At 56.9% G+C, this 14,623-nt stretch overlaps 1 protein-coding gene across 2 annotated transcripts in view; it reads left to right on the top strand.

Annotated features, from left to right (window-relative positions):
* SAFB2 (scaffold attachment factor B2) overlaps positions 1 to 8,084 on the top strand; it is a 33,141-nt gene extending 25,057 nt beyond the window's left edge. Inside the window, exons 14-21 of one of the 2 annotated variants that reach the window (XM_047097429.1) lie at positions 360 to 496; positions 1,993 to 2,283; positions 3,162 to 3,302; positions 4,496 to 4,538; positions 5,523 to 5,653; positions 7,103 to 7,194; positions 7,331 to 7,397; positions 7,694 to 8,084. In XM_047097429.1, coding sequence (XP_046953385.1) covers positions 360 to 496; positions 1,993 to 2,283; positions 3,162 to 3,302; positions 4,496 to 4,538; positions 5,523 to 5,653; positions 7,103 to 7,194; positions 7,331 to 7,397; positions 7,694 to 7,847 — 1,056 coding nt within the window. In that variant the 3' untranslated portion in view covers positions 7,848 to 8,084. The other variant, XM_047097430.1, reaches the window with a different exon arrangement.
* The last annotated feature ends 6,539 nt before the right edge of the window (positions 8,085 to 14,623 follow it).

The raw sequence follows: 14,623 nt of genomic DNA, 5'->3' as shown, positions 1-14,623 counted from the left end.
CGTTAAGCATCTTTGACCTGTTCTGTTCGAAGGCTGCCTGCCTGAGGCCCGAGTCAGCGGCTGAGAAGTGTGGTCCGTCATGCAGCTGTGCATCCAGCATGCACGCGCCCCGTGGCTCTGTGAGGCCTTGTTCTAGAACTACACATAGTCCTGGGCTCTGCCGCACTAAAGAAACCTGCCTGTAGGTTTTGTGGGGTGTCATCCCCCCTTCCCCTTCCATGACGCCCTTTGTTGGCAGGGCCTTCCCAGAAACCACGTGGGACAGAAGAGTTTTTGTCTACCCTAGATACGCAAATGTAACTTTCACTGTGCGTCTGTTGGCATTTTTCTGGTGTTAACCGGCCAATTTTGGTAAACAGAGCTCCAAGAGTCAGGATCGCAAATCGGAAAGCAAGGAGAAGAGAGACATCTTGTCATTTGATAAAATCAAAGAGCAAAGGGAGCGTGAACGCCAGAGGCAGCGGGAACGGGAGATCCGAGAGACGGAGAGGCGGCGGTGAGTGGGTCCTGGCAGGCTGGCCGGTTGGTGGGCTCCCCTGGGGGTGCTCGGCCTTTCTCCCTGAGCGGGTCTCCTGCCCGCCCAGGCTTGATGACTGCCTCGTGTGTCCCCGGAGACAGAAGGGCGAGGGTGGCGAGGGCCAGCGGTCAGCCTCGGCACGGCGATCGTCAGAGCTGGAGTCTGTCTAGCAGCACCTCTCCTGGCCCCTGGTGGGCCCCGGCACGTGGAGTGAGCTCATCCACGTGTGGCTTTGGTGGGAGGGTCTCCAGTGTTGAGGTCTCCGTCTTCACTGCCAAACCGCACGTAGATAAGATCCAAAGTGCAGCCAAGGGATGTGGTGCTTTTGTTAGAGGTGTTACTCAGAGGAGTAGCATTCTCAGGCGGCCTCGGTCCCACGAGATGTTCTTTGCCACGCACACCTTTTTTTGTTGAGACAGTTTATGGAAGTAGGCCTGCCATTCCCAGTTTCGCCTTCTGCCGTTTTCCGTCCATAGCTCCCTTGTCATTTTCCTTCACGTGCTGCTCGGCAGAACGAAAGCCTCACGCCTCACACCATGGTATTAGGAGGACTTGTCTGAGTGAAAGCGGGTCGTGTAGAAACTGCTCCGGTTGTGCTATATTTGCTTTCCCGAGTAGTGTGGTTCTGGTCTCTCTGCATATGTAGCTTTAGAAAGTAGAAGCACCATTCAGATGTCTTTTGTTTCCGACTGGCTCCCAACGGCTTTGGAGCCTTTCCAGTCGCTGAGGACGGGCACGAGGAGTGGCAGCGACTCCTTTCTGGGATGCAGAGGGGGTGTACCCTGTCCCTGTCTCCCCCTGTTCCTGCTCCCCCCCCCCGCCCCCCCCAGCTCCCAGGATGCAGGGGCCGGTGAGGAGACCTGGTGCCGGGCCGCATAGCATCGGCCCCCTTTGCTCATGCCTAGCCTTCTCCTGGCCCCACAGTCCCCCAGGTCTGCTCAGAGGCTGTTTCGGGGCATCGCTCAGTTACTTGTTCCTCCAGGGTTTTCTGTGTGCACGGCGGCTTTCGTAGTAGCAGTTCTCCTCCGTTTTTCTTACTCTTCTCCCTTTATTTAAAAAAAAAATTTTTTTTTTTAATGTTTATTTTTGAGACAGAGGGAGACAGAGTATGAGTGGGGGAGGGGCATAGACAGAGACACAGAATGTGAAACAGGCTCCCGGCTCTGAGCTGTCAGCACAGAGCCCGACGCAGGGCTCGAACCCACGAACTGTGAGATCATGACCTGAGCCGAAGTCGGACACTTAACCCACTGAGCCACCCGGGCGCCCCACTCTTCTCCCTTTAATGTGTGGCTTAGTCCTCCTGGCCTGGACGCCGGGCTGGGTCTCTTCGCCCCCTCCCTGCCTGCGCACCCTTGGCTTTGCTTTTGTGAGAAGGGAGAGTCCGGAGGTTGGGGTTCGTGGCCCATCCCGGCGCGCGGTCACGGGTGTGTGCGCGGGGACGTCAGGGCGGCCTTGCGTGTGTGTCCCCGCAGAGAGCGTGAGCAGCGTGAGCGGGAGCAGCGCCTGGAGGCCTTCCATGAGCGGAAGGAGAAGGCGCGCCTGCAGCGGGAGCGCCTGCAGCTCGAGTGCCAGCGGCAGCGCCTGGAGCGCGAGCGCATGGAGCGGGAGCGGCTGGAGCGCGAGCGCATGCGCGTGGAGCGCGAGCGCCGCAAGGAGCAGGAGCGCATCCACCGGGAGCGCGAGGAGCTGCGGCGCCAGCAGGAGCAGCTGCGCTACGAGCAGGAGCGGCGGCCGGTGCTGCGGAGGCCCTACGACGACGGCCGGTGAGGACCCGGCCTCGGCTGCCCCCCTGCCCTGGGAAGTCGGGGCCCCTCTCCCACCGGATCCGGTGCCTCTGGACGCCGTCGCGGGGCTCTGCGGTGTTTGCCTGAGTTACTCGCAAAGTCTTGACGGTGGCCACTTGCTGAAGGGGTCGCCGTGCTGTGGCTTAGCAAGGCCTCCCGTTGCATCCACACTGTGGTTCCCGGTGGGGCGGTGGGTAGGCCCGCGCTCGCCGTGGCCGCCGGTCGGCCAGGGATGGGGAGAGGCACCGGGCTGCACTCGGAAGAAGAAATTGCCTTCCCGTTCACAAAGTAGGTTTATTGGTCTCCAGCTCCTCTGAGCTTCTTAATTGACGGTCACCCATCACCCCACCACCCAAGAGCCTAGTTTTCTGGTAAAAAATCAGGAGGAAGATAATTGGATGCCATCCTGAGCCGTATGCAGTTCACTATCACCCGATCTAATTCCCTTTGCTTTTGCAAAAAAAACTCAGAGGGAGGTTCAGGTTACCATAGAAGACAGGAAGGTGAAAATGTGGCAACTCAGAATGCCATTCCAGAAGAATCAAATATTTCATTTCACTTGCATCTGAGCTCACGCGGGGATCAAGGTATTAACAGCCTTGTGATACAATTAGCTCCCAGCAGCCCTCCTTTCAGGACTGTCAGATGAGAATGCTGGTATGCCTCTTGGCAGTTTGGGGGATTTTAATTTATCAAATCAAAGCGATAATGATTGAATGTTTAGAGATTAGCCCTGCAGGACATTTTAAATGATACCGGGTCTGGAGAGAGCTCCTCTCCCCACCTCCACCCCCTTCCCTATTTCCCTCGTTCTCGCTCATAAATGCAATTCATATCCTTTTAAAAACAAAAAATAGGCGAGATGATGCTTATTGGCCGGAAGGAAAGCGTGTGGCCATGGAGGACAGGTACCGCCCAGACTTCCCTCGGCCCGATCACCGCTTCCACGACTTTGACCATCGAGACCGGGCCCAGTACCAGGACCACGTGGCTGACAGGTCAGCACCCACCGTCTCCCGAAGCCACGGACACAGCCAACTGAGCCCAATGCGGGGATGGGTCTCTGTTCATTCTCTGAGGTCTCATTTATTTGTGAGGCTCCTGCTGGCTGGCTGACCGGCTGCACGTGGGATCTAGAAGCACAGGCCTTGAGCAGGATGTTGGACTCGGGGCTCACTTAGGGTGTCCTCAGCTTGTATGGCGGGAAGGCCCTCCACTCCTTTCAGTCGTTGCCCCCTTCACGGATCGGGGGCTTGGGGCGATTCCTATGTCTCAGCGCCCCACGGCCCACTCTCTGGGCCTCACGGCTCCCCGGGGCTCTTGCCCAGCCTCTGCTCCTCCGCCTTGTCCCTCCTTGTTTTTATGGTGAGGATGCCGTTTACAGAAGTTTTCAGAAAGGCACCTGAGTCTGTGTAGGCAGGGCAGGCTGGCGTCCACATCCATGGGGTTCCCTGACTGACATGGGCTCCTGGGTTGGCATACTGTGTAAGAACTGACCAGACAACGTGGGAGAGTGTTCACTAGGCTGGCTGTGTCTGAGATTTTTTTTTTTTTTTTTTTTTTTTAGCTGGTTCCTTTGTCAGTGTCTTCTTAAATGGGAAATGCATATATAGTTTATTAGAAAGGCAGCCCTCGATTTTCTAGTTTAAGAATTCTCTCTCTGGGGTTCTCATCATGGTCCCCTGGGCCGCATATCCCTGAACCATTTCTCCGTTCATTAGCTCTTCCGTAAGGGAAGGGAGAGCAGGGGGGAGATGGGCTGAGAAGCCACTCATTTAATGAATCATACCTGGAGTTGGTTTGAGAATCCTGTGAATCATGTGTACTGACTGGGTCAAACCAGAGGTTAGGGATCCTCTAAAGGCTTCTCGTTAGACCCTAGATTTTGTCACCAGTCCAGATATATTAGTCTTTGGCTTCGTGGTGTGGGCCTCTGTTTCTGAGATCCCTCCAAGGGACTTTAGTTCAGTAAAATTTTTATTCCCACCTTCTTAGGATCCAGCTTCACTCCTACTCCCTGGAAGAAGGCTTTAGATGTAAGCCAGCTTTTTTTCACAGGCCAGCATATTACAGTTCTTACTTGGTGAAATAGAATAAGTACCCCAACTGTGGAAAACTCTTGTGTGTGGCCTGCCGAAATGTTGTCTAGTGCCATCAGCAGCTGTTGGAATGAGATGTTTCCCTTTTGCAGGAGAGAAGGTTCAAGGTCAGTGATGGGAGAGCGAGATGGGCAAGTAAGTAAAACCCGACCCCAAGCCTGGGGGCACCCTGCTTTTGTGTTGGGGTGGGCGAGGGTGAGTGAAGTGTGCGTAATTGTTTTCTGCTTACGGAGTTCCACGTGTGTTTCCAATAGGTAGGGTTTGTTTTTGTTCAGTTGGCTCTAGTAGATCACAAGCACCTCTGGGTTGTCCACTTGCTTAGAGTGTCTTTGAGTCTCAGTATCGTGAGCTGCCCCCCAATATCCCAAATGGGGGAGGCGTTTTGCCTGTGTTGGGGCGGGGGAGGGTTCCTGTGTCTCTGGTAATCTGCAGGTGCCCTGTGAGGGATGCTCAGAGAAACGGGGAGCTCTCCAAGAGAGAGGTAGGGGATGGGCATCAGAATCATGCCTTTTTAAAATACTGGAGTGTTTTTTGAGGGAACATCGTGCGATTATGTCTCGCTACAAAGACGTGCTGGGTTTTTGAGCACAGGATTGGTTGGCGGTTGGCCGGGGGCACGGAGTGGCTCCCGTCCTCAGCACCTGCCTCCAGTGTCACATAGACAGGCCTCTGCTGCCTCCATAGAATGGTGCGCACAGGGGTTTGAGGGCGCTGCCTGTCCCGGGGTGTGGGAGGGGCCCTCCTGGCATCAGCAAGAAGGAAGTGTCCTGATTCTTCTGGGGAGGACTAAGTGACCCTCTCAGAGGACCCTTCAGCAGAGCCATCGAGTGCCATCAAGTGCAGGGCTCTCCGAGCTCACGGGGCCAGAGAGGCCTCCGCTGGCACTTTATGTGGTGCCAGAGATGGAGCTCTAGGGGTGCCCAAGAGTTCTCGAGCAAGGAGGGGATCAGGAAGGAGAGGGCCCACCAGGAGCTTCTGTGGTGAGGTGTGAGGTTTGGAAGGGGCCCGGACAGGTCCCCTTGGGGCCACACCCCGGCCGGCTGCAGCAGGATCTGCAGGTTCACAGGCCCGTCCAAGAATGGCATGGTCAGGGTGCCCTGTCCCTCTTGTGCCTTCCAGCACTACTCAGATGAACGCCACGGCCACGGAGGACCACCAGAGCGCCATAGCCGAGACTCCCGAGACGGCTGGGGGGGCTACGGCTCCGACAAGAGGATGAGTGAGGGCCGGGGGCCGCCGCCCCCACCCAGGTAAGCAGCGGGCAGCTCTGGGGGTCCCTGCCTGCTGAGGGACACCGCCCTGGATGCTTTCGTAGACTTGCCCCAGGACATCCCCGCCCCTGTCCCCCAGGGGCCTGTAGGTGTTTTTAAGGCAGGTCTTTGCATATCAGAAGGTTCTGCCTCATCTCGAGGTGGGTTTTCAGGGGTTGAGTGAAGGGTGCACCACTCCGGTAGAGGAGCGATGAAAAGTCTTCTTCCCCAGGTGACCCATTGAGCTCTCGGTCCTTGAATGCCATTTTGTCCATTTTGCCTTAAATATCCGTGGGAAATGTAACCGGGGAGCTCCTCTGCAGACAAGAGGGGACACTGAGCACCGTCACTGTAGGGCTGGGTGGCTATCACCCAGCGTGGGGCAGTCTCGCCTTCATCCTCGAGGACAGATGTTGGGGGCTCTGATGGGCTCCTCGCCCGCGGCTCTGCGCACTGGCCGGCCTGGCAGCTGGTACTCTGACCGTTCCAGACTCAGCCCGAGTCTGGGAAGCTTTCCTGGACGCGCCCGGTGGCCGCTGGTGGCCGCACGTTGGACTTATGTTTTGGTTTGAATCACTTGGACTTTCTGTCTGAAACTTTTTCTTAAACAGCTCTTTTGAGCTTTATTCACGTGCCATATGGTTCATCCATTTGAAGTGTGCGATTTGATGTTTTTTAATGTATTCAAGAGTTGTACGCTCATCACCGCAGTCCACCGCCAAGGGAAGCTCCATTAGCAGTCACTCCCCGGTCCCTCCCCACCCCGCAGCCCCTGCACCCCGATCCACCATCTGTCTCTGGGTTGGCCTGTGTGGGCGTTTCACACAAGTGAAATCACGTGTCACGGCCTTTTGTGTCCCGCTTCTTGCAGCACAGTGTTTTCAAGGTCCGGTCACACGGTCACCTGGGTCAGAGCCGTATTCCTTCTTGGGGTTCAGTAACAGGCCCCACGTGGAGAGACCACGTTTTGCGTCTCCCGCTCATGAGCTGCTGGCCATTGGGGCGGTTTCGCCTTGGGGCTGTCAGAGGGTCCTGCTGCTAAGCATATTCGTGCGCGGGTCTTCCCGTGAATGTGTTTCCCGTTCCCCGGGGGTAGATGACCAGGCGTGGACTCGCTGGGTCCCGGGGTCAGCCTGCCGCACTGTTGTCCGTTCTCACCAGCCACGTGTGAGGATCGCTGTCTCCGCGTCCTCCGAAGCGCCCAGCGTCTGTCCCTTTGCCACCGGCCAACCCAGCGGGTCGCGTGGAGGTCTCCCGTCCCGTGCACGTGGCTGCGCCGAGCTGCTCCGGGTGCTTACTGGCCACGTGGGTCTCCGTGGGGGCGTGTCCGTCCTCACGCTTCGCCGTCGTCTCTCCGAAACGCGTGGCGTCGGGCAGGATCGGCCGTGCTACGGCCTCCCCTCGCAGGCACGTGGGACACTGTCCGGTCGGCTTTTTGTCTTGACTCAGGGCTGGACGTGACTGGGCAGAGCATCAGGAGCGCGTGTGGCCGGGTTCGGTGGACGCAGGCACGGCGGGCCGGGAGCACGCGCGGTGGCAAGGTACAGGCTGACCTGCGCCCAGGAGTAGAGGGAGGGTTCCCAGGACGCTCCCTGGGGACTGGTCCCTCCAGCGGTGGCAGAGGCTTCCAGGCGCTTCTAAGAAGGGAGTGTGTGCAAAGTCTGTCTTTTCTTCCAGGTGGTGAGAGGGGCCTCTCTGGGCCCTCGGGGCCAGGACACATGGCAAATCGGGGCGGGATGTCGGGGTAAGAAGTCTTGCGCTCAGATGAAATTGATTTGTCCCCACTCCTCATTTCCTCTCCCTCCTTTGCACGTTTGGTCGGTTTGCCGGGTTGAATGTTTTGAAAACAAACCCGAAAAGCAGCTCTTGGCAGCTTATGCAAGTCGCACCGGACACTTACCCGGAGCTCAGTCTGTGATTCTGACTTCCCTCACCTGGAAGAGCCAACGGGCCGTAAAGGCTGCACAGCCATGCGCTGCGCCACAGAACGGTGAGAGCGGCAAGCGCTTCAAGGGGACAAACGTGTGCCTTTGTTCCTAGGCGAGGCGGCTTTGCACAAGGCGGGCATTCCCAGGGTCACATGGTGCCCGGTGGCGGACTGGAAGGTGGACTGGCCGGCCAGGACCGGGGCAGCAGAGTTCCGCACCCCCACCCCCACCCCCACCCGTATCCCCACTTCACCCGCCGCTACTAAACCCCTCTCCGAGTTTCCAGGTAGGCAGATGCACTGTTGAATCTCAGCCAGAGTTACCTTGAACTTGTGGAATCTTTTAAGAAACAAGAAGCAAATCCTGCCACCATGTTGTAGCTCAATACAATGTGAATTCACTTTTTTTTTTTTTTTTAATAAACGTGATCTCTGCCATTTTTAAGACAAGATTTCTGTTAATAAGGCATTCCATTTTCCATTAATAAAAGTTTACGGTTCGCACCGGTGTGTGTCGCAGTGATTGCGGGACAGGGAACACTTCCGACCTCAGCGGCACCGATGTGTGTGTAGAGGCTCCCGTACCCAGTTCTCCTGGCCTCCCCGGGGAGTGGGACGTCCATCTCCCCTCCTTACAGATGAGGAAACGGGTGTGGGCCACCTGCCCAAGGTCCTAGAGCTTGTAGGAGGCGGCAGGGCTGGGATCAGAATCAGGATTTCTTTTTATTTTGTAAATGTTCATTTATTTTTGAGACCGAGGGAGACAGGGCGCGAGTGGGGGGAAGGAGCAGAGAGAGGGAGGCACAGAATGGGAAGCAGGCTCCGATATGTTGGCACAGAGCCCGATGTGGGGCTCGAACTCACTGTGCAATCGGGACCTGCCTGAGCCGAAGTCGGACATTTAACTTGAGGCACCCAGGTGCCCCAGAATTAGGATTTCTTAATGGCGGGGGGGGGGTGCATCGTGGGGCCTACAGACCAGTCGCTTCACCCCTCGAGCTGGTGTGCCTGGGGTGGGGGGCGTCCAGTGATGGTGTGCGGGGTTGGGGTCTGGCTGAGGGCAGTCCCTGCATTTAGTGTGTAATTTCCTCATTTGTCACTGTAAACAATTCTAATTTTCTTCGTTAAAGCCTGCCAGACGAGGCCTCTGGCCAGCCGTAAGTGCCGTACATGAGTCCTCTGATCCAGGCCCCTCCTGTGTGACTCCACAGGAAGAGTTTCTACCAGAGAACAGCTGAGCCCATGCCAGCCGAGAGCATAGGTGACCCCGGGCACGCTGGGGCATCCAAGGGACCTGTGCCGGGGGGGCGGGGAGGGGGTCTGGGGGTAAGCCGGAGGGCCTGCTTCCCACAAATCCTGGCCGTGATCCGGCGTGGTGAGAGTTAACCTCAGTGCCGCCTGCCGGGAACCTGGATTCCCTTCGTAACTAGGACAGCCACCCCACAGGCTACTGAACAATCACCAGTTCTCCCGGAGTAGCCTGTGTTCCCGCTGGGGTGTTTAGTTTTAAAAGAGCGATCTGAAAATCTGCCCAGCTTGCCGCGGAATCTAGACCGTTAAAGGCAGGTCAGCGCTGGCCTTTGGCGTCCTGCTCGTCTGAATTGCGGCAAGTAAATACCTCGTGGCTCCCCCCACCACGGGGGCCCTCGGAGTCGTTTTCCAATGACAGGTGGGCACGATGCTGTCTCCGCGTCACCTCCCGCGTGGGGCCCCGTCTCTTCTCTGCAAGTCAGAGTCTAGAAACGGGTCTGAGCTTCCCATGTTGGGTGATCAAAGCCATACCCAGCCTGGGGGTGTGGGTGAGACCCGTTTTGAGATCTCGTCACCTGGCTGCAGTTGGGCGACCGCCCTTCAGGGGGAAAGGGTGACCGAGGGTGTGACCCGTGGCCCTCAGCCGGGGCACCGCTGCCGAGCTGCCCCAGGGGAGCCTCGGAGAGCCGCGGGGGCAAGAACAGCCCCTTCCTAGTCAGCCGAGCCCGCAGCCTGGGTCTGGCTTACGTGGATGCAGCGTTTGCTAGGCCTGCGGGAACACAGTGCCGCAAACGGGGTGCTTTGAGACCAGTCTATTCTCTCACGGTTCTGGAGGCCGGAAGTCCCCGTGTCGTCTGGGCCGGTTCCCTACGAGGGTGAGAGAGAGTCCGTTCCGTACGCTCGCCCAGCTTTTAGGGGGTCGCTGACCATCTTCGGCGTCCCTTGGCTTTGTCGACACGTCACCCTGAACTCCGCCATCGGCCTCCCTGTGCGCGTGTCCTTGGCCAAATTGCCCCTTGCTGTGCGCACGCTGGTCACGTGGGTTGGGGCCCACCCGAATGCCCTCATTTTAACTCCGTCACTCACATAAGGGCTTTGTCCCCAAATACAGTCGCGTTCCTAGGCCCTGGAGGCCAGCGTTTCAGCACAGCAACAGGGTTGGCAGAGTTTACCCCCCGTAAGTGCTCCTCACGGTTTTCATACATACAGATCTTCCCAGGATGCAACTTCCTTTTTTTTTTAGTTTATTTGCTTCGAGAGAGCACAAGCCGGGGAGGGGCAGAGAGAGAATCCCAAGCAGGCTCCGCACTGGCAACACAGAGCCCAACTTGGGGCTTGATCTCACGAACCCTGAGATCATGACCTGAGCTGAAATCGAGAGTCGAGCACTTAAACCTACCGAGCCACCCAGGCGTCCCCTCTGGGACGTGACTTCTGGGCAAGTGGAGCATTGCTCAACACTTGAGTCCAGGACCTTCCCAGGAGTTCCCCATTTCTGTGACCAGAGCTGCTGGGGCTGCCGGAGTCTAAATGCCTCCCAGCCGCCTCCATCCAGGATCGGAGCTGTGCGCGCGCGTGCAACTTGAGCACCGGGTCACGTTCGCGCTATAACTGGGCCCTGCCCCTGAGCAGTGATAGTCTCTTCTTCTTTCTTCTGTTTGTGTCTGAAAGGCATCGTATTTTTTTCTAGTTGTAGTTGGGTTCTATTAGGTCTGATTTGTATGTCAGGAGACAAGGGAGGTGGAACCAGGCGTGTGTTCTAGAAGGGGCCTGCTAGTGGGCACGGGGATTGTTTGCACTTTCGGCTCCTGTGAACGTTGCTTACGGTGAAGGCCGGAGCACGTGTATTTGCTCGCGCACGTTTCCCATTCTGGGTAGGTGCCTGGGCACGGGATTGCTGGCTCCTATGGTAATTCTGTGTTTAACTTTGGAGGAACCACCTGTTCTCCACGATGTGGAAAAGTTGCGCCTTTTCCACGTCACCAACACGGGTTTTCTGGGGTTTATGACAGTCGTGTGCAGTGGTAAGGATAAACTGTGTCCATCCACGCACTGAACTGCCACCACGTGGACGGCCCTGGAGGTCACTGTGCACAGGGACAGGAGCCAGACACAGAAGGACACGTCCCGCGTGACCCCACGCACAGGGGGTCCCCAGAGGAGTCCCGTCCGCAAAGGCAGAGAGTAGATGGTGGGAGCCAGGGGTGGGGTGGGGGGGGCGGGGAGTCAGTGCTTCACGGCGACAGAGTCTCAGTTTGGGGAGATGGAAAGTTCTGGACACGGCTGGTGGGGGGTGGCTGCACGACAGTGTGAATGTGCTTGGTGCTGCTGACCTGTGCACTTAGAAATGGTTACATTTTATGTGTATTTTATCACAATTTAAAAAATGTTGAGCGCGAGCAGGGGAGGGTCAGAGAGAGAGGGAGACACAGAATCCGAAACAGGCTCCAGGCTCCGAGCCGTCAGCACAGAGCCCGACGCGGGGCTCGAACCCACGGACCGCGAGATCATGACCTGAGCCGAAGTCAGACACTTGACCGACTGAGCCGCCCAGGGCCACTAAAAGTATTTTTTGAAGATGGGGGTTCTGTGGGTTACCATCGGAGCAGGAATCACTGGGTGTGGAGGCCAGGAGGGCGGGCTCAGGATCCGCCCCCTCTGCCTTGTCTTCCCGCAGGGAGTTCATGGTCCCTCTGCTTTGGCCTCCTTACCTGGAAGAAGAAAACAATAGTGGTATTTACCATAAAGAGTCTTTGTGAAGATTAAGTTAGTCAACTACGTGAAAAACTCAGAATTGTTGCTGGCATGCAGTAAGTGCTTGATGTTGACAGGCACTGGGAGGCCCTTCAGGAAAAGGTCCTGGGGTGCTTGCTCGTGCTGTTCAGAGAACCTGGAAGAAGTTTTGAGGCCTGGAGATGAAGGAAGAAAGAGATTATCAGCTCCCCAAATAAAACCCAAATCAGAATTAATACCTTATCAAATGTCTCCACGTCTACAAAAATGTGTCAACCTCATCAGCTGCTAAATTTTGTACTCATACAGATTTCATTACATCTCAAAACAGTTGCCAGGTGAAATTTTCTCACTTTGCAGGAATTCCCAAGCCTGCATGATGATTGCCAGTCTTAAATTGTGTGTGTTACTCCTTTCTAGTCAAAAAAAATCTCAGGCACAAAGTTATAAAAAGCCCTTTGGGTTTTTTTAAAAAAAATACGGACACAAAAGTCGCCAGCTAGTGGGGACATAGTGCCTCTAAAGCGATTTGCCGGAGGGGCGCCTGGGGGGCTGAGTCGGTGAAGCGTCCGACTCCGGCTCAGGCCATGATCTCACGGTCCGTGGGTTCGAGCCCCCCGTCGGGCTCTGTGCTGACAGCTCGGAGCCTGGAACCTGCTTCGGATTCTGTGTCTCCTTCTCTCTCTGCCCCTCCCCCACTCACGCTCTGTTTCTCTCTCAAAAATAAACATTGAAAAAAATTTCAAAAAAGAAAGCGGCTTTCTGGGGGTGAGGGGTGGGGCCTCCACCGATACTGCTGGTGGCGTGCCCCCCCACCTCCCCCCCCCCCGGCCCCTACTCCCACCAGGTAAGATCCCCCCCCCTTGAGTCATATGGTCACAGGATGGTGAGTCATGGTTTGAATCTGGGCTGTCACCTTGTCAGGTGGGTCCACAGCTCAGCTCCGCCTTTGGAGCTGTGTGTCCTTGCGAAAGTGACTCACCCCTTCTGGAGCCCACTGCTTTCCCGTGTCTCAAAGGGGTGTGTGCTGCCTTCATCCGGGCAGGATTTGATGGATGGCCACAGCAGGCCCACCCCACCCCGTGTGCTGGCAGCCTCCTTTGCTCGCTGGGGCGCCGGGTTCTCAGCAACGGTGATCTCCTCCTGTCCCCAGAGTGCTGTGCTCATTTTGGGATTGGAGCGTTTCACACAATACTTGCAGGATAACTGGGTGTGTGCGTTTTCCTGCGGCTGCCCTAACAAATTACGACAAACTCAGCGACTCGAAACAGCACCAGCTCATCATCCCCTGGTTTTGGAGGCCAGAAGCCCCACACTTGAGGGTGGGCAGGGCCGGTTCCTTGGGGAGGCCGCGGCACAGGAACAGGTGCCCTGGGTTTCCGGGTCCCCCTCCCGTGCCCTGTCCCCGCCCCTCACCCATCCGCAGAGCCTTGCCGGAGCCCCTTCTCCGACCACAGGCGGGGAAGAGCCTCCAAGTTTAAGGGTTCGTGTCATCAGATTGGACCCCCCTGGGAATCCAGGGCCTCCTCGCAGCCCGACAGCGCCCGACAGACACTTGCTCGTGGGTCCACCCTGGGAGGCGGGGGCCACGTACTGAGGTCACGTGGTGCTGAAGTGACAGTTCCTCCCTGCAGGCCGGACTCCAGGGTGACTCGCTACTCTGTGTGTGCGCCTAACCTTTGGAGTTGACCTCAAGGGTAACTTCCGGTGTCCCTGATGCCATCGGGGCTGGAAGTGGCCCCCGCGAAGGTGAAAGCAGTGCCGAGGCCCCCAGATCACTCCCGGAAAGGCAGGTGACCGGGAGCAGTAGGATGGCCCGTGGCTGTTGGCTTGTTACTGGCTCGTTACTTGTTGCCACCAGTGTCGCCTCCGGCAGCAAATCCTGGCCCAACGGGACCCCGTCCTGCTCCGCAGGAAGCTCTCAGGACAGGATCCAGTGACGTGAGGGCCGTGCCGTGGCACTGGCCACGCCGACCGCCCCTTCCGACCTTGAAGGTCGGGGCTCAGATTCCACCCACCCCGAGGTCTCCCTTCCCACCCGGTCACTGTCACACCTGCCTGTCCTCATCGCGTTCTGTCCACAGCCGGCACCAGAATGTCAACGTCCGCAGGCATTCGCTGTCTCGTTCTCAGCTGTGTCTCCAGCGGCCGGCGTTTCAAGACGTAGGTTCCATTGTGCTTCAGGGCTGACGAGGCCAGCAGATCAGCGGACGACCGCCGCTGCAAAGGTGGCCTGGGGCAGCTGGCGTGGTCAGTGGTAGAGTGTGCGACTCGTGATCTGGGGGTGGTGAGATCGAGCCCTCCGCGTTGGGTGCAGAGATTACTTTAAAAAAATAAATAGGGGTCGAGGCGCGCCTGGGTGGCTCAGTCAGTTGAGCGTCAGACTCCGGCTCAGGTCACGATCTCGCGGTCCGTGAGTTCGAGCCCCGCGTCGGGCTCTGTGCTGACAGCTCGGAGCCTGGAACCTGCTTCGGATTCTGCGTCTCCTTCTCTCTCTGCCCCTCCCCTGCTCCTGCTCTGTCTCTCTCTGTCTCAAAAGTAAATAAAAACATTAAAAAAATTTTTTTAATAAAAATTTTTTTTTTTTTTTTTTTAATAAATAGATAAGGGCACCTGGGTGGCTCAGTCGGTTAAGCACCTGACTTCGGCTCAGGTCATGATCTCACAGCTCGTGGGTTCGAGCCCCACATCGAGCTCTCTGCTGTCAGCACAGAATCTGCTTCGGATCCTCTGTCCCCGTCGGATGGCTCTGCCACTACCCCGCTCGCTCTCTCTCAAAAATAAACATTAAAGGGGCGCCTGGGTGGCGTAGTCGGTTAAGTGTCCGACTTCAGCCAGGTCACGATCTCGCGGTCCGTGAGTTCGAGCCCCACGTCGGGCTCTGGGGTGATGGCTCAGAGCCTGGAGCCTGTTTCCGATTCTGTGTCTCCCTCTCTCTCTGCCCCTCCCCCGTTCATGCTCTGTCTCTCTCTGTCCCAAAAATAAATAAATGTTGAAAAAAAAAAAAAAAACATTAAATAAATAAATAAATACATAGAAAGGTCATTACTCACTGATGC

Source organism: Lynx rufus, unplaced genomic scaffold (genome assembly GCF_022079265.1).
Source record: "Lynx rufus isolate CCGP_SWC_20201006 ecotype Redwood Valley unplaced genomic scaffold, mLynRuf1.p SCAF_4, whole genome shotgun sequence".
NCBI classification, from domain to species: Eukaryota; Metazoa; Chordata; class Mammalia; order Carnivora; family Felidae; genus Lynx; species Lynx rufus.
This window is presented reverse-complemented; position numbering and strand designations above follow the sequence as displayed.